The 19,418-nt window shown below is 35.3% G+C and overlaps 1 protein-coding gene across 11 annotated transcripts in view; it reads left to right on the forward strand.

The window, feature by feature from the left end:
* Window positions 1-19,418, forward strand: part of ORC5 (origin recognition complex subunit 5) — a 101,394-nt gene that overhangs the window by 24,026 nt on the left and 57,950 nt on the right. For all 11 annotated transcript variants that reach the window (XR_009352802.1, XM_059170880.1, XM_059170887.1 and 8 more), the window contains exons 7-11: window positions 9,157-9,205; window positions 9,294-9,384; window positions 16,683-16,735; window positions 18,077-18,189; window positions 19,151-19,198. Coding sequence is in view for 10 of the 11 variants with exons in the window: in XM_059170880.1 (XP_059026863.1) it covers window positions 9,157-9,205; window positions 9,294-9,384; window positions 16,683-16,735; window positions 18,077-18,189; window positions 19,151-19,198 (354 nt within the window). In the remaining variant the exon portion in view is untranslated. The remainder of the gene's footprint in view (window positions 1-9,156; window positions 9,206-9,293; window positions 9,385-16,682; window positions 16,736-18,076; window positions 18,190-19,150; window positions 19,199-19,418) is intronic.

The raw sequence follows: 19,418 nt of genomic DNA on the forward strand, positions 1-19,418 counted from the left end.
CTTCGGCTCAGGTCATAATCTCAGGGTCCTGGGATCAAGCCCCCACATTAGGCAGTCTGCTCAGCAGGGAGCCTGCTTCTCCTTCTCTCTCTGCCTGCTGCTCTGCCTACTTATGATCTCTCTCTCTGTGTCAAACAAATAAATAAAATCTTTAAAAAAAATTAAAAAAAGAAAAGGTACATCTTTTAATATTTTTCCATATAGAAATGGTGTGAGGTAGGCTAGCAGCTGAAAATTTATTCTAGAAATTTGGATATGGCCTTTTGAGGCTAACATAGTATGTGGTAGTTTCTTCCTTAGTACAAACTTCAGCCTGACCAGAAAACCTTCATTCATTTTTAGTTATGTCTTCTCACTCTTCCTTAGGAGTGTTTTTGTTTCCTTCTTTCTCTTTTTCTAATTGCAGAAAATGTAAAACTTCATTAAAATCAAAGTGAAGAGAAATAGAAGGTATAAAAGCTTAATAAGTAATTTTATGTTTTTTATTTTTTTTATAACATTTCTCTCAGGTTTTGGGTATGTAGCAATAGGAGTCTGGCATCCATATGAACTTAAGAATAATCAGGATAGTCAGAAGCCTTAACTACAGGTCTTTCATGAGCCACTCGCCTTTAGTTATCTTTATATATAAAGGATTACTTTTAATATTTATGTAAATGATTACTAAAACATTATTTAAAAGAGTAGTAAAGCTATTTATATTTCACTGAAGAAATCATATTTACTTTAATTTTTCTTTGATCTATTTTTTAATGAATGTGAAGGGAAGGAGGCAAGAGTGTCTGGTTTCCCTTTTAGAAACCTTCCATTTATACTAAGATTTTGTCTACATGTAAGAAAGTGATAGTATATCTAAGCCTGGGAAGCAGCTACCTTTTTTTTTTTTTTTTTTAAGATTTTATTCAATTACTTGAGAGAGAGAGAACATGAGCAGGGGGAGGGGCAAGCAGGCTACCCAGGACCCCGGGATCATGACCTGAGCTGAAGGCAGATGATTAACCGACTGAGCCACCCAGGTACCCCTGGAAAATAGTTTGTTTAAAAGGAACAGATTCTATAGATTTTAGCACATTTTCTTCGTTTTACTCTTTTCTTTGAGGGATTCAGTATGTGTTTGAATGTGTGTTTGAGACAGAATGTAGAAGAAGGTGACCATTTAAAATTGTTTTAACATTTAGTATGTTTTTCTAAGTTTTAGATTTTAGGCTTCTTCTGATTTAGATGTAGATAGCAAATATCTTCTGAGTAGGGAAAAAACAAGAGACAAGCTGTTTTAGTTCAGGCTTGTTACTGACATTTCTCCAGCAATTGAATGTCTTGAATCCCTGGTGTCCGAAGGAAATGACAACAGAGGGGCTTACAGAGAGGAGAGGGGTCAGTACACGGTCCCTGCATGAGGTAAAGTCAGAGGGAACACATCTCGCCTAGTAAGTAACCTGCAGTTGCCACAACTTATCACTGATGTCCTTGAATCCTGTGGGAATCTCTGCCTGCAGCCATTTCAAAGTAGATCATAAAGTGTAAGAATAAAGAAGTGTTTGGGGAACTATTTCTAAAGAAAGTGTAGAAGAAAATATATATTTAAATATGTTATTTTTTATAGTCCTCTATTTTATATAGTCCATTTTTAGTCCTTTAGGTTTTACTGAGAAAATATTTAGGGATGAGATTATAGTTTTGTTATTGTTGTTATTATATCATGTTCATAAGTTTGAAGCTTAAAGTGTGGTTTAAGCTTTTAGTACTACTAGTAATGCTAATATATCTAAGAAATTATCTCTAAGCACAGGAAGAAAAATAACAGTATTCTTGTTTTCCTCCATATGTGGAACATAGGGTAACAAAGATGCTTTCTTTCAAGTGGATGCTATTGTTTATTTCAAAGTTTCTAAGTAGCATAGTTATTGAAAGTTTAATAAATTACTTGGAAAGGATTCTTTTTAGGCATCTTTTCTACATACGCACTTTTAAGTTTGCTTTACAACTTATTTCTTTAAGTACTATTTTTTGGAGGCTAAATCTGTAGGTAGCCCAAGATAGGAGAAAGTAAAGTACTACCTAGAATATTCATTTAGATTTGTCTTCTCTATCTTTATGATATTCTTAAAAATAGTAATTATAATTTTTAAAAGGGTCAATTGAAGAAGTTATTTTTATATTCATTTATGAGTGCCAAAGACAGAATGATTTATTTTCTAAAAATTTTTGCATGGTTCTTTTAAAACAAATCTGTTACACATTAAGTTTATTGTATTTTAAACTTTTTTCTTCTTAAATATCATAGTTTTCTTAGAAATTACTCAGAAAAATTAACTGCTTAGGCAGTGCTTAGTAATCTTTTAGAGTGCAATTCCAAATTCCTGGTGCCAGGTTTTGTTGTTGTTTGGCCATGTGCCTGTGGTGAACTGTGACATAGTGACTAAGAAGTGGATGCCAGATAATTGAATATTTGTATATTCAATATACATGGTATATATGATGTATATATACCATGTACCATATGTATATATGGTAGAATATATACATATACACACCCCATATATGTATATACATATATATACACACACACATATATGTATATATATGCCACTTAGCTCTGCCACTTACAAGCTATATATGTAGTTTTATGTACTTCAATTTCCTTATTTCTAAACTCTTGGGGCAGCCAAGAGTACTTACCTCAGATGATTTTTATGAGGATAAAATGAAATACTCTCTATTAAAATACTTATATAAAAATATGTTAGGTGATATTAGTGATAACAGTAAGTTATTTGAATAGATATTCTTTTAAAGTACAAATAATTTCTGGGAGGATCATTTACTTTTTGTGAATTAATCAAATGAACTAATACAGTTGGTCTTTATGTAGCCAGGACCTAGCACTGCCTAGGAAATAGCAGCTTATCTTTGAGCAGGGGACTAGATAAATCATCCAGTGGATGTTTAGAGCATGGGAAGAAGTAGGTTCTGGGTCACAAGATGGCGAAGGGAGCTGGTACAGAGAAGCTGCTCAGAGTACAGTCTTCTGCCTTGCCCGTAACTTACCTGTCTCACATGCAGCTGACCAACCTGATGTAATTTCTACTTCAGTCATGAAACTCCCAAATCTCGAATTCTTTCATGTATTTTTCAAATGATTTTTTTTTTTTTTTTTTTTTAATGAGGAAGAGATTGTCACAATTCTGAAAATGGTTACAGATCTGTCCAGTAGCTCTCGGTTGACTCAAAAGACAGTACACACCAATGTGTTTCTATATATACTGGTTATTTTTTCTTTGTTTTTACAGTATGATTGTATGCTAGGGAAAAATGGTCCCTGAGAACTAAAATGAATGAGATCATAAAACTTTGCAAATAAAGAATCATGAGGTCTGGCTCCAGAGCCTATGTTCTATAAGCATTATGTTACAACTACCTCTTAAATAATAGCCAGTTTTATTGAGTACTTTCTGTGTACTGGCCACTGTTCTAAGCCTTTTACCAATATTGACTCAATTCTTACAAAAACCCTGTGAAGGAAGGCATTATCATGAATTTTCATTTTATAGATGAAGAAACACAAGATGTGTCATTTACCAACTTTGTTCTTAGCAAGTTACTTAAACTTTTTGAACTTGAGTTTTCTCTTCTGTTAAGCAGGTATATTATCTGCCCCAGAGGAATTTTGTGAGTTAAAAAAAAGGGGAGTGGGGAGCACATGTAAAATGCCTGATAGCTGAAAGGGATCAGTTAATTTTAGTTCTCTTCTTCCCGCTGCTGAGCAAATGTTCATGGACTTAAAAATATATTGTAATCTTACTAATTCCAAGATCATAAACTAGACTTGGGTATGGAGACTGCTAACCAAAACTGCTTTAGGTTTGCATCATATGTTAAAGTCATATATTAAAGAATATGAAGTTTGAAGGTTGATCTGGCAGAACAGCTATCATTCTGTTGATGGCCAGGTTTGGTTTGACAGATGGCTGGGTGAGTGGGTGTCCTTCCCCATTGTTTTATGTCTTTATACTGATTGATTTATCAACAAGGATGTCTTTTCCACATAGAAAAGAGCTATTTTTTGGTGAAACGTTCTTAAGGGGGAGGCAGAATCTTCAATTAGGAGAAATAACCTAGTTAGGTTTGGTTTTCTTTTACTTTTTTCTTGATTTTTTTTTTTTTAATTAAAGTGTAGCATACATATAGAAAAACACAAGAGGAACCTGGATGGCACTCAGTTGGTTAAGCATTGGACTCTTGATTTCAGCTTAGGTCTAGATCTCAGAGTCACGAGTTCAAGCTCCACATTGGGCTCCGCCTACTTAAAAAAAAAGAGAAAAGCACGTAAACCATACATATGCACCACAGTGAATTATCACAAAATGAAAACAGCTGTGTAAATTAAATCCAAGTCAAAAAGTAGAAAATTATTAACATCCAAGGAGGCTACTTCATGCTTCCTCCCAATTTCTACCTCTTCTTCCCTCCTCAGAGATAATCACTTTATCTTTGCTTAGTTTTGCCTGTTTTTGAACTTTTATCTAAAGGGAAACATATAGTATGCATTCTTTTTTATCTGTCTACTTTTGCTCAATATTTTGAGATATTCATCCATGTTAAATGAAGCTGTGGCATATCTTGAGTGGTCCCATGGTCATCTTTAGACAAAAGGGTAAGCAAGAAGCAGTATTTAGCTATCTTTCCCAGTTGGGCCTTCATAGGGTACCTTTATTTTTGGCCTTGAATAATTAAGAATTCTTTTTGTATCACAACCATATTTGTTGGTACTGACATGCTAATAGTTTGCTCTCATTATTTTACTAGATATAGTTTTTACAAGATAAAGTATTGGATATTTTTAAAATTTATTTAAAAATTTTTGGAAGCAATTATGGGGCACCTAAGTAGCTTAGTCAAAGTATCTGCCTTTGACTCAGGTTATGATCTCAGGGTTCTGGGATTGAGCCCCACATCCAGCTCCCTGCTCAGTGGAGAGCCTGCTTCTTCCTCTTCTTCTGCCTTTCCTTCTGCTGTGCTCTCTCTCTCTCTGCCAAATAAATAAATAAAATCTTAAAAAAATTTTTTGGAAGCAATTTCTAATTTACAAAAAGTTGCAGGTACATTAAAAAGAATTTTTCCTCTCTTTTCCCTACTCATCTGAGATTATTTGTGACCTGATGCCCCGTGACCCTAAATACTTTAGCGCATGTATCTTAGAATGGCATTCTCCCACATAACTACAGTACAGCCATCAAAACGAGAAAATGGACTCATTGCTCCAATCTGATCCTCAGACCCTATTCAGGATTTGCCAGTTGTTAACAATAATGTAGTTGAGAGCAAAAGAATCCAATTGAGAACAACATACTGCATTTAAGTTGCTCTGTTTCTTGAACTTTCATTTGGAATAGTTGTTCAGTCTTCAGCTTTGAAGATTACAGGCCAGTTGTTTTGTGGAACTACTTTTCATTTGTTTGCTTATGGTCAGATTCATGTTGTGCATCTAACAGAAATATCACAGAAATGATGCTTTCTTCTCATTGCATCTTGTCAGGTGTTACAGAATTTCATTTTATTTTATAACTGGTCATGTTCACTTTGATCACTTGATTAAGATGGCATTTCTTTTCTCCTTGTTGTGGGGAAGTATCTTAAAACCTTGTAAATACCTTGCTCCTCATCAGAATTTCAACTTAATCATTTTTCATATCTGCCTGGCTTTAGGATATCCTGTTTTATATGTGTGTGTGTGTGTGTTTTAATTTTTATTTATTTGAGAGAGAGATTACAAGTAGGCAGAGAGGCAGGCGGGGGGTGGGGAGTGGGTAGGTTCCCACTGAGCAGAGAGCCTGATTCAGGGCTTGATCCCAGGATCATGACCTGAGCGAAAGGCAGAGGCTTAACCCACTGAGTCACCCAGGACACCACAGGATATCCTGTTTTAAGATAGAACAATTACCAAGGTGGGTATCACATAATCACATGAGCACTTTAAAAGGAAAGTTTTCTGTGGCTGCTGAAAGAAGGGGAAGTCAGAGATTGGGAGCATACTTTAACTTCTGGGTAAGATGGGGTGATAATAATAATGTCTACCCCATAGGCTCATTTAGAGGATTAAATGAGTTAATGCCTGTAATAAGGGCTCCATTGATTTAATCAATGATTAAATTGATTAATTAATTAAATTAACATTGATTAAATCAGTGTTAATACAGATGTTCTCAGTTCTGATTTTTATTTCTCTGATATTTCAGAGATGAAATTTAGGCATTCTTAAAAGGCAAAAGAGTTCAGAAATTATTTCTGTGTGGCCTTGGAATATTGAAATATGTTTTTACATTTGTACTTGAACATGTGTATTAGCTTTTCATTGCTGTGTAACAAATTACCACAAATTTAGTGGCTTAAAACAATACACTTTTATTAGCTCACAGTTCTGCAGGTCAGAAATCCAGGTACTGTTACTGGCTTCTGCTCAGGATATCAGATAAAATTAAAATTTTGGCTAGACTCTATTCTCATCTTGAGTTCTAGGGAAAATAGCTTCCGAGCTTTCACACTCGACAGAATGCAGGTTTTCACAGAATGCAGGTTTTCTTGGCTGTAAGAATGAGATCTGAAGCTGCCTTGCCTGCTGTCAGCCAAGTCCCAGGCCTCCTGGAGAGCACCTGTGTTCTTTGCCACATACTTTCCATCCACCAGCCAGCAAGGGATTGTTCAGTCCTTATACTCCTAATCTCTGACTTCTGTGACTAGCCAGAGAACACTTTGTTTTTGAAGGGCTTGTGTGATTAGGTCAGACTCATCTGATTATCTATATTTTGGGGACTATCTTTGGGATTTTAATTACATCTACAAAATTCTTTTATAGCAGTACCTAAATTAGTGTTTGATTGAATAATGAGAGAAGGTATGCATATATATCAGGGGCTGGCAGTCTTGGGGAGCTATCTTAGACTTTTGCTTACTGCAGTATACATGTATCATTTTTTTTTTAAAGTTTTGTTTTTAGCAATCTCTACACCCAACATGGGGCTCAAACTCTTTTCTCTTGAGATTGTGAGGCACACTCTTCTGACTGAGCCAGCCAGGTGCCCCTTTTAGATGGTTTTCTAACAAATAATTTCAAGTAGAATAATGAATTTTTTGGAAAATCTCACTGAGAGAGAGTTGAAAGTTTCCTAAATTGCCTATCTAAATGGATTGTTTGGCCTCTTAAAGCAATGCAAGTTTTTCTTTGCAGTGTAAGGGAAATAGTCTCTCTGTTTCACCTGGATCAGGCTTTGATAACTTAGTGCCCTTACTGGTTTAGAAATAAATTCCCAGGACATCTCACAGATCACGATCATGAATTTAGGCACTGGAATCTCTGTGCCTATAGGCAAATTATATTTTGCTTTCTTGGCCAACAAATGGGCATAATAAAAGTGTAGTTGTCACGAATAAGTGAGGTAGCAGGTGGCCATAACTAACTCTTGATAATTAAGCTTCACCTGTTGAGAGCATGAATATTTAGTGAGCCCATGGTCATTTCTTAATAAAGTTATGCCGCTGTCTTGCCCCCATCCCCCCTTTCAGGTAAGAGTGAAATATATACTTACAAGTTAAGGAATAATGGGGAGATAAATGGGGGGAATGTTCAGTGGGAATAGAAATTTATTATATCAAAAAATTTTCTAAAAATTATTTCTGCTTGGGCTTTGGAATTATTTTTGTGATTTTATTAGCAGGCTTTTTATTTCCAGTCTCTGGGTAATTTGGAGGACAGTTTAAAATATCAATGGGCCTAAAGTTAGATTTTGGTGTAAATAATCCTATATATAGGGAAGTAAGATTTGCTTGTATTTGAGGATTAATATAGGAGAAATGGGTAATATTAGAGAGCACATTTGAATGTTAATAGCCAAAGTTGTGAAAAGTATTTTGTATTTGGACAGATTATTTTGTCAAATTTCCCTTGTTTGTTAGGGCTAGGATTTATGATTTACTTAAATACCAAGATAGTATTTGGACAGTTATGGGTACTCATAATGTTATAGTTTTATATACTCAATAAGTTCTTGTGGAATGACATGGGGAAGATAAGAATTTACTGAATTAAAATGAGAAAATAGTCTTCTATAGTTATCTGCATTACTTTTTACTGCTATTTGTAAATGATTAAACATGTATTTTAATAGTTTGGCCAAGAAAAAAAAGCAGTTTGCCAAGTTGTTTACCAGTTACTTCTGATATCGTGACGTTACTGTTATTAAGCAGTGTTTAGATCTTGAAAACCTGAAACTAAGTTCAGAAAGTTGGCCTTTCTCCACTTAATATTAACAGAGTTTGGAAGATTTTTTTCTGCCCCAAACTGTTGCTTTTTATGGAGTAAAATAGGAAAAACTGTTTCAAGAATTAGTTCTCAGCTCTCTCTTACCTTCTCGATTTGAGGTTGGATAGTTAATATGTTAATATTTACCTCTGTCTATCCCCAGGCTTCATTATGGAATCATTTCAGTATGAAATATTTGTGATCAAGTTCATATTAATGGCAGCAGCTTGTTTTTATAAGTTTGCTTGAACAACTTCTTGGTAGAATTCCTGTTGATTCATGGAAAACTAATAACTAATTTTGATTAGTTAGTGCTTCTCAGACTTTGGAATACATAGAATTCTTGGAGAGATTGTTAAAGTGGATTTCTGGATCTCATTCTTAGAGGTTCTTATCGTGTGTGCCTGGTATGGTGCCAAGAACTTGCATTTATAGTAGTCTCAGGTGGTGGTGTCAGTCTCATAATTTTGAATTTTACTGAATGAGATAATGTTTGATTTGTGAAAATGTTCAGCCCTTGGAAAGTAACAGGTTAAATTTAGTGGTATTGTGTGTTTTATGGTCCTTTATGACAGAATTATAAACTAAAATTACAAATTATGCTTTGCTCTGCTACTTTATATCTAGAGGCTAATAAATTAGGCAGGATTTAGCCAATTCAGGAGTATTTTGTATGTTGTTTTACTATCATTTTTTGTATTTGTTGTTTTATTATTATAATAAGCTATAATAATATTTTACCTGAGTAATTATATTGAAGGAAAATTACTTACATTCTAATTAACATTGTACTTGGAAAAATTCCTATTTGTGGTGAATAAGTGCTTTCTCTCTCTCTTTTTTTTCCCCTTTATTTACAGGCAGTACTTAATTTTCCTAAATATTGTGAACCTGTGGTTAAAGGAGAAGGTAATTGTATAATTTTACTTATTAATATTTGTTTTGAAACAATTTCTGTAAGATCTGAATTTTTGAAATTTTCTCCCTTTTCGGGTAGCAAATGAACGTGATACTCGCAAACTCTGGAGAAATATTGAACCTCATTTGAAGAGAGCCATGCAGACTGTTTATCTCAGGGAAATATCAAGGTAATTTTCTGTTAGTATGTATAATATTTCTATCTTTAATGTAGATATTTTGTCTACTAAAGTTTACATGTTTTCCTTTACCTTCTTCAGACTAGGAAAAAACTCATGAGTTTTTAATCATTTCTTCTTATTTTGGGAAGGACAGACAGTTTTTAACCAGTATGTTACACAGTTTGAAGCAAGGCATTTATTTCACAATTGCTAACTTTTTTTAGGTCTGGAAAGCTACAGGAAAAACAGCTTTAGCTTTGTTTTTTATATTTGGTTTGGGTATTTGAATAGGTTTAATGAAAACTTGATTATTAAAGCAATGTGTAAATCAAATCCTAAGTCTGCACTTGTCTGCTTTTAGAATTTCATAGTAGTGAAACTGCTCAGGAGTGTGGTGGCATTTAGTGAGAAGAACAGGGTTTGATTTCCATATCAGCCATTTTCTACCTCTAGGCCTCAACTCCCTCCTCTCATAGTCTTTCCAAGTCTTTCATAGTCTTTCATAGTCTTTCCAAGTGTGTGAGAACAATTTATGAATAATACAGTGCCTTACAGGTGGTAGATTAAGCCTCAGTTACAAACATCAGCAACACGATCTGCTTTTCTCACTTTCTGGTTGGTTGTATTATCATTTTTCTCTCATAAATACCTTAATCTGTAACTACTTTTTTTTTTTTTAATTAACATATAATGTATCATTTGCTGCACGGGTACAGGTCTGCAGATCATCAGGCTTACACATTTCACAGCACTCACCATAGCACATATCCTCCCCAATATCCGTATGTAACTACTATTCTTTACTAACTTTGCTTTTCATTTAATTAACTGATTAGATTATAATTCAGGGAGCAAGTCAATAGTTTTAAAATAAATAGAAACATTACAAAGATACTGTTATTCCGCTTTTCAATAATAAAAGTCATTTGATGAGGATTTTTGGAAGTCATAGAATAGAAAAGCTTGTGATCTGCTCTTTTAAAGATAGAAAAATTTGGGTGCTTGTTAAAATAATTTTTACATAATAAAGTACTTAGAGTTTCTCATAGGATAGTCATGACCATGCATGTAAATCCAGTTTTCTCCACAAGATCAATAAGGAGATGAGATAAAATAACTCATAACTCCTGTCTGCAGTATAACTGGGATGCTATGGAGTTGACTACAAACTTCAGTTTATGTGTAATTAGTGAAACAACCTAAGCCAGTGGAGCCAGCTCCTGAGCTCATGTTGAAGTAAAATGTTAAGCAGTGACTGCAAGAAGAGGATGGGCTCATTAGTTGTGAAGAAAGACAGATGAAATCACCTCTGGATGAGATTCTGGCCCTGAGAGGGAAAACATCGAGAACAAGTGGGACCCAGAGGGTTAGAGCACTGGCTACTAAAGAATCAAAAGGAAGTGTTTTAAGAGTATGTATGGCAAGAATTATCATGGTAGTCTTGGAAAAGGATTGTTGTTGTTGTTGTTGCTTTTTTAAAGGATTGTTTTTGAGGGAAGATAGAAAGATGATTTGGAAGCTGGGGTATCCCCTGAAGAGTAGGTGGGTAGTCAATAAAAAAGCAAGGGGTAGAAATTAAGATAGCCATGGCACCACCCCCCTATCAAACAACAAAAAAAAAGTGATGAAATCGGAAGATAAGCCAATCCCTCCCCCTCAAAAAGGCACTATGTTTTAAAGAAAATGTACTTCATTCTTACAGAAGAAGGCGTTTTAGAACCAAGAACTCTACTAAGCCATCCCAAACCTCTCACCCCCGCATTCATAGTATCACCTGTTTGCTGATCCAAGCAAACGTTGGGCATTTCAAAATGAAGAGAATATAAATAGAAAATCCACACAAAGGTATTATAAGAAGAAATAGAAAATGTGAATAAAAAAATTTTTGCTGATAAGAATTTTTCCCTTCCCACCAAGATAAAGCACAGGAAGATATAACACAGTACAACAAGTACAACAACCTCACTTAAATTTTAAACAAGCATCTTCTAATATGAAAAAGTACTTTAAATCAGAAATTCAGCAACTCAGAATAGAAAAATAGGAGGATGTGAAACAAAATTGACCAAACTCAGGAATGGAATTAAAGCAAAAGTAATTTCCTCAGATGAACATGAAATTTTAAGATATCCAAAGGAGAGTAGATTCAATTGAGAATATAATAAAGAATATTGAAGAGGGGCGCCTGGGTGGCTCAGTGGGTTAAGCCGCTGCCTTCGGCTCAGGTCATGATCTCAGAGTCCTGGGATCGAGTCCCGCATTGGGCTCTCTGCTCAGCAGAGAGCTTGCTTCCCTCTCTCTCTGCCTGCCTCTCCATCTACTTGTGATTTCTCTCTGTCAAATAAATAAATAAAATCTTAAAAAAAAAAAAAAAAAAGAATATTGAAGAGAAGAATGAAAACAACCAAGAAGACAAAACTAAATAAAGAGGTAAAAATAATCAAGTAGAATGTAATAAATGTGATAGGCAAAGAAGATTCAGTGTATGTGTAATTGGAGTTCCTAAAGAATGAAAACAATGGATTTGAATAAAGATCTAAAACTGTTATCCAAGATTTTCTAGAAGTGAAAAAAAGACCTGGTTCCACATTTTCAAAAGAAGATTTTATTTATTTATTTGAGATACAAGAGGAGAGAGGGAGAGAGAGAGAGAGAGAGAGAGCCCAAGCAGGGGGATGGGCAGAGGGAAAGGTAGAAGCCAACTCCCCACTGAGCAGGGAACCTGATGTGCTGCTCAGTCCCAGGACCATTTGTAAAAAAGGAAAAAAAAAGGATATGTTTCTGTCTTATAAGTTCATGAATATTAAATGGAATATCTTAAGAACTGGGTTCATAAGAGACATAAATGTTAGTCTCCTCTCTTCTCATTAAAGATGTCATTTTATCCTTTTGTTTTGCAAGTGTAAATAATGTTAAATGGGTAATTGTTACGTAAGAAACTCTTACCAATTTGAACTGCCTCAAAGTCTGAGTTATAACAATGTAAATGAAAAATTTATTTTTATTTGCATTTATAAGAAGTAATGAATATGAAAATGCCTTATAATCTGTGAAGCAATATTGAATTATAAGGTGGAAGAAGTGATCTGTTTTGAAAGTCAGCTTGTTGTGCTAGCTCTGCTCTCCACATAGGTTACTAGTAGTATGTCATAATTTCCCGTATTACTGTACAGGCATACCTTGGAGATATTGCAGATTCTGTTCCAGACTACTGCAATAAAAAAAAATAATAATACAATAAAGTGAGTCAAATGAGTTTTTTGGTTTCCCAGTGCATATATGTTAGTTTACACTGTACTCTCATCTGTTAAGATTACAGTATTTTATCTTAAAAAACCACACAGTGTACATATACCTTAATTAAAAATATGTTACTGCTAAAAAATACTAACCATCATCTGAGCTTTCAGTGAGTTGCAATGTTGTTGCAACTAGTGTTAGGTCCATTATCAAAGGAATGCTAGTGTTGGGTCCATTATCAAAGGAATGAGACTGAGACAAAGTGAAAGTTATGCAAAGCCTTATACTATGCCAAGCATTAGAAGTTAGACTGACCAGTCAGGGGAATGAGACTGAGACAAAGTGAAAATTATGTAAAGCTTTATTCTATGCTAAGCATTAGAAGTCAGACTGACTGGCCAGGGCTGCCTCCGAAGAGAGCGACGACCCCTCAGTCTTACAGGCTAGTTTTATAGGGCACAAGCACAGACCTCTACATATGTGGCTTTGGCTGATTGGATGTCTTACCTGTCTGGCCTTATTTTAGGTGTGTGTTTTAGCAACGGTTACCTGGAACCGATATCACTAACTGCTGAGGTGTTTATTAAACAACAAAATGGCTACCTAGGCAACAAAATGGCTATCTAGGCAACATGGAGTCACTCTGGCTAAGCAGGCCCAGGCAGGCCCTAGCGGTTTAACAGGTTTTAACATGAAATTGGCCCCTGCACTAGCAGAGGTCTTGCCTTATGTTGATGCCTGTTCACTGCTCAGGGTGGTGGTTGCTGAGCATTGGGGTGGCTGTGGCAGTTTCTTAAGGCAACAGAGAAATTTACTGCATCTGTAGACTCTTCTTTCATGAACGATTTCTCTGTAGCCTGTAATGCTGTTTGATAGCGTTTTACCCACAGTAGAACTTTCAAAATTGGAGTCAGTACTTTTAAATCCTCTTGTCACCTTAACAAATAATTTTTTTTTTTAAGATTTTATTTATTTGACAGAGATCACAAGTAGGCAGAGAGGCAGACAGAGAGAGGAGGAAGCAGGCTCCCTGCATTTATTTATTTATTTGCATTTATAAGAAGAGAGAGAGAGCCCGATGTCGGGGATGTCGGGCTCGATCCCAGGACCCTGAGATCATGACCTGAGCCGAAGGCAGAGGCTTTAGCTCACTGAGCCACCCAGGTGCCCCTTAACAACTAAATTTATATAGTATTCTGAATCCTTTGTTGTCATTACAAATATCTTCATTAGCATCTTAACCAAATTCCCTTTCAGGAAACCCCTTCCATTGTTTATCTGAAGCAGTTCCTCATCTATTAAAAAGTTCTGTCATGAGATTGCGGCAGTTCAGTTATATCTTCAGGCTCCGCTTCTAATTCTAGTTCTCTTGCTCTTCCACCCCTTTTGCAGTTATTTCTTCCACTGAAGTCTCGAATCCCTCAAAGTCATTCTTGAGAGTTGGAATCATCTTTTAAACTCCTGTTAGTGTTGATATTTTGACTTCTTCCCGTGAATCATGAATGTTCTTAATGGCATCTGGACTGGTGAATCCTTCCCAGAAGGTTTTCAATTGACTTTACCCAGATCCATCAGAGGAATTACCATCTCTGGCAGCTCTAGCCTTGAGAAATGTCTTTCTTCAATAATAAGACTATAAAGTTGAAGTGACTCCTTGATCAAGAGGCTGCAGAATGGATATTGTGTTAGCAGGCCTGAGAACAACATGAATCTCTTTGTCCATCTCCCTCAGAGGTCTTGGTGACCAGGTCCATTGTCAGTGAGCAGTCATGTGTTGAATCTTTAATGAGCAGTAGGTCTCAACAGTGGGCTTAAAATACTCCGTACACCATGTTGTACACATGTGCTGTCAGCAGGCTTTGTTGCTCCATTGATAGAACAGGCAAAGTAGATTTAGCATTATTCTTAAGAGCCTTGAGATTTTTGGAATGGTCAGTGAGCATTAGCTTCAACTGAAAGTCACCAGCTACATTAGCCCTTTACAAGAGAGTCAGCTCCATAGCTATGAAAGTCCCAGATGGCATCTTCTTCCAGTAGGAGGCTGTTCCACCTACACTGAAAACCTCTTGTTCAGTGCAGCCGCCTTCATTCATGATCTTAGCTAGATCTTCTGGAAGAACTTGCTGTAGCTTCTACATCAGCACCTTCTGCTTCACCTTGTACTTTTATGTTATAGAGATGGCTTCTTTCTTTAAACCTCATGAACCAACCTCTGCTAGCTTCAAACTTTTTTTCTACAGCTTCCTCACCCCTCTCAGCCTTCATAGAATTGAAGAATTAGGGCCTTGCTCTGGATTAGGCTTTGGCTTAAGGGAGCGTTTTGGCTGTTTTGATCTTCTGTCCATATCACTGGCCATATCCCATATCCAACACCCCTAAAATATTCTCCAGATCAGCCACAAGGCTGTTTTGCTTTCTTACTGTTTTGTGTGTATGCTGGAGTAGCACTTTCAGTTTCCTTGAAGAACTTTTTCTTTTCTTTTGCAACTTGGCTAACTGGTGCAAGAGGCCTAGCTTTTGGTCTGTCTCAGCTTTTGACGGGACTTCCTCACGAGCTTTAACCTTCTCCAGCTGGTGATTTAAAGTGAGAGACATGCAACTCTTCCTTTCACTTGAATACTCAGAGGCGGTTGTAGGGTTACTGATTGGCCCAGTTTCGATATAATTGTGTCTCAGGGAATAGGAAGGCCCAAGGAGAGGAAGAGATGGAGGAATGACCAGTCAGTGGAGCAGATAAGTTTGCTGTCCTCTGTGGGTGCAGTTCATGACCCCCAAAACAATTAGAATAGTAATATCAAAGGTCACTTGGTCACAGATCACCATAAGAAATAATAAAAATGAAAAAATTTGAAATAGTATGAGAATTACCCAGATGTGACAAAGAGACATGAAGTGAGCAGTTGCTGTGAGAAAAATGGCACCGATAGATTGTACTTGATTCAGGGTTGCCACAGACCTTCAGTTTGTTTAAAAAAAAATTTAAAAAAGTACTATCTGCAAAGCACAGTGAAGTAAGAATGAGGTATGCCTTTATTTCCATAATTTTTAGCACTGCTTGCAGTTTTGATAAAAATACATACAGTTTGATTTGGGATATTTAGTTCTGGTCTGGCATTTATTTTTAAATTGGTATTTTAAGAGCTGAGTTAAAGAGTTGGAGAGGGTTCTTACAGATCTTTGCATCTAACTGCCTTATTTTTTGGTGAGAAGGTTATTGATTTATTCAAGGTCATATAGCTAAAACGTCTCTCGGGGCAGTCTTTTTCCTTACACTATAGTGTGTTTCCTAATGAATTTTGTCATATCATGGCTTCATATTCTTAATAATATTTGAGGGTGTTTAGTAGTTTTAATTGCAGGTAAGATCAGAGAGGGGCAGTGGAAATGAAATGGCATTCTGTAAGGATTCAGGTCTTAGCTCTGGCCTCGTGTCCTTGGGCAGCTTAACCTGTGGGCCTCAATTTTCTGATGTAATGGTACTTATTTTAAGAGATTGTTATGTAGGGTCACCTGGGTGGCTCAGTTGGTTAAGCATTAGCCTTCGGCTCAGGTCATGATCCCAGGGTGCTGGGATTGAGCCCCACGTTGGGTTCCCTGCTCAGTGGGGAGCTCACCTACCTCTCCTTCCTTTGATCTTCTCCTCCCTTTGAGCTCTCTCTCTCTCAGATAGATAAAATCTTTTTTTTTTTTTTTTTTTAAAGAGTGATTGTTATGGAATTAGAAATAGTGTATAACAATTGCATTTAATATGCTAACTGGAGCATTGGGAGTTTTAACTGAAGGATAGGTGATGTTATTTATTGGTACTTTTTGATAACTTTAAAATAATGATCAGGAAAAGAGATTAAAAAATTAACATCTGGATATTGATATGTAAGTTTGTGTTGTTTTAATATTCCCTCAATGATTTCATTAAGGCACAGCATGTTCATTGCATGTCTGTGTTGTCCTATTTATAAGGAAATTATTTTCTTAAGCCAAAAATTACTTTTTCTAGGACTCTTTTAAGTACAGTGTACTGATTTCATATATTTTCAAACCATTTTTGCTCTTCTATTTTCTTTCAGTTCACAGTGGGAAAAGTTACAGAAAGATGACATAGATCCAGCACAACTTAAAGGTATCAGAGGAAGTATTGAAACAGTCACCAGAGACATTTCTTTAATTGATTACTAATAAGCAAGATACTGAAATTAATACTAAAGATAGCTTCAGTCAGTAAATGGTGTTATGGAAAAGAATTTAGAAATTGTGATGATATTTTAATTAATGATTTTCTCTTAAGTGAAACTCCCAATTTATGAGAGGAAATAATTCTCTAATACCAGTTTTCTATTTTCTAAATGTTGAATTATGTCATGTAAAAATCAAGCAGTTTAATTTCTTTAAATGCTTTTGTTCAGTTCTGGGCCACAATTTTATCTCAGTATATATGTATTTCTTGAGTTTTATGTTAATCCAGTTTGGGGGATGCATTTTTGTTGGTTATGTTTTAAAAGCTTTGTGCTTTTGTTTTATTTAAAGAAACTATTATTTTGGATTTATCCCAGTAGAACAACTTGACTTAAAAAAAAATTGAGCAAGTGTCTTAAATATTCTTACTGGAAAAAGTAGATCACTGGCTAGTGGTTGGAGAAAATGGTATAAAATTAAGTGGTGGTGCAATTCTCTTTTGTCTATTTTGGTTTCTAAATGCCCTAGGGGCTGTACAAGTGATTTTCAGTTGTGTGTTCCAGTGGAAAAAAATAGATGCTAGCCTTAGAAAATCTGCAATAACTGGTCTTCACTATTCCCTAACTGTATGACCTTGAGTCTAATTCAGTGTCCTCATCTAAAATAAAAAGAATGTCTAACTTTAAGTTATGGCAAGGATTTGAAGATGCCTCAGTAATAAGGTGGCACCTAGCACATTGTCTATGCTAGATACTCAGTAAATATCAGATTCCTTGCTTTCCTGTAAAAATCGATGGTATTTGACCAGCTCCTTTATTTATCCATTCATTTAGTTATTTCCATAGGGATAAAAAAACAAAACCCAGATGTGTTTGCATCAGCAAATATTATAGCTTGGTAAGAAATATATATACAACTCACTGTTAATACAAGGTATAAAGTTACATGGGTCACAAGTGAAATTCACAAGGTAGGGATAGATTTTTTTTTATTTTGGTATGACAGGAGAGCAGCAGGAAGTTTAATGGAAAGTATGGCTTCGAAGGACAGGATGGGTAGGATTTAGACCTCAGAATAGGAGGAGCTAAGCAAAAATAATAGAGTGAGCAAGCATATGATTAATAGTAATGTTCACCACCACTGCCCATTATAATGGCGCTTTAAACTCAGGGAGTAGGTCATTTTTACCAGAGGACACCATTAAAAGATCAGTGAGAAAAGATAAGAGATAATTAAAATCTTAGTGGTAGCCTACCAAATGCCTTCATGAAAGATCTTTATTATGTAGGTCTTTCAGCATATACTCACGTGGAGCTTCCCTATTACTCTAAGTTTATTCTAATTGCTGCATACCTCGCTTCATACAATCCAGCAAGAACTGATAAGAGGTTCTTCCTTAAGGTAATAATTGTTTCTTTTTACTTTGCTTTTGAAGATTCCAGGGATGTTTTGAAATTTCTCAACACCCGTAAGTTCTCAGGGGCAGAGATTAGAATAAGAGATTGCTAAATATATATTTAGGACTTAATCTTCAAAGACTTTAAATTAGGGTCACAACCTGAAAGTATGTTGCTTCACAGAAGAGTACAGGTATACTTTAGGTAATAGTTCTAGATTTAAAAAATATATAAATAAGGTTTTGTGTAAAGTATGAGAGATGGGAATAATTTTAAGGGTGGTAATTCCTTTATTGTTCTAAAGCTCCTTCAGTAGTACCATACACTCCATACAGCATTATCCAGAACATTCAGAAGACTCATCTGTGTGTACATTAGTTGGAGAAATCCCATTTTGGAATTGTTTTCTTTTTGGGAAAAAAAATGCAGTTTGATTCATTATTAAATATATTTCTAATAAATTTTTATTTGATGTTTTGCCTATCTCTTCCAGTAGTCTTCATTTCATGAAGTCAAGGACCACATCTATTTTTTTCTCCACTATTAAATCCCAAATGCTTAACCAGATGTTCTTAAGTGTTTCTTAGGTGAATTGACAGCCTGCCTTAAGGATGAATAAAAACCCATTTATCTGTGAAAGTTTTGTTTTTGTAGAAACAAATATGCTGTAATAAGTTAGTAAATTAATAAGTTAATATTAAAATAATAAGTTAATCTCTTAGGAAGTATCACTATTTTAGTTTAACACCTTTTTCTTTAAATACAAAAGTAATCTTGTATATGATTGAAATCTAAGTCAAAGCAGCCTAAAATATGTTGCTATTTTAGGTGGTAGTAAATAAAATAAGAAAGCCTAACATATGTAAATTAGTTTTATATATGCCAGGTTTTAAATTATGTTTTCTGTTTTTGTGGAGTGTTACCTTTTTTTCCTCCATCCTAACAATTATTTTCCTTAATTGAAGCATCATGGGAAAATCAAGAAAACCAACTTTCTAAAGAAACATGAAAAGGTATTTACCTTCTAATTTCTCTTGGGAAAAACTCATGAATTCAGGTCACTGTGGAAAGTGGATAAATGCATGCTTTTATTAGTCATTTGGATATAAGAATTGATAAGGTACCGTTATAATGTTGTATTTTGTTACGTTGAACATGGTGATGAAGACACATTCGGGGGAGCTGGTTTTGGAGATAAAAGTGAGTTGACAAGTTCTTTCAGTGAATTCATAA

The sequence above is a fragment of the Mustela lutreola genome, chromosome 4 (genome assembly GCF_030435805.1).
Source record: "Mustela lutreola isolate mMusLut2 chromosome 4, mMusLut2.pri, whole genome shotgun sequence".
In the NCBI taxonomy this organism is placed as follows: Eukaryota; Metazoa; Chordata; class Mammalia; order Carnivora; family Mustelidae; genus Mustela; species Mustela lutreola.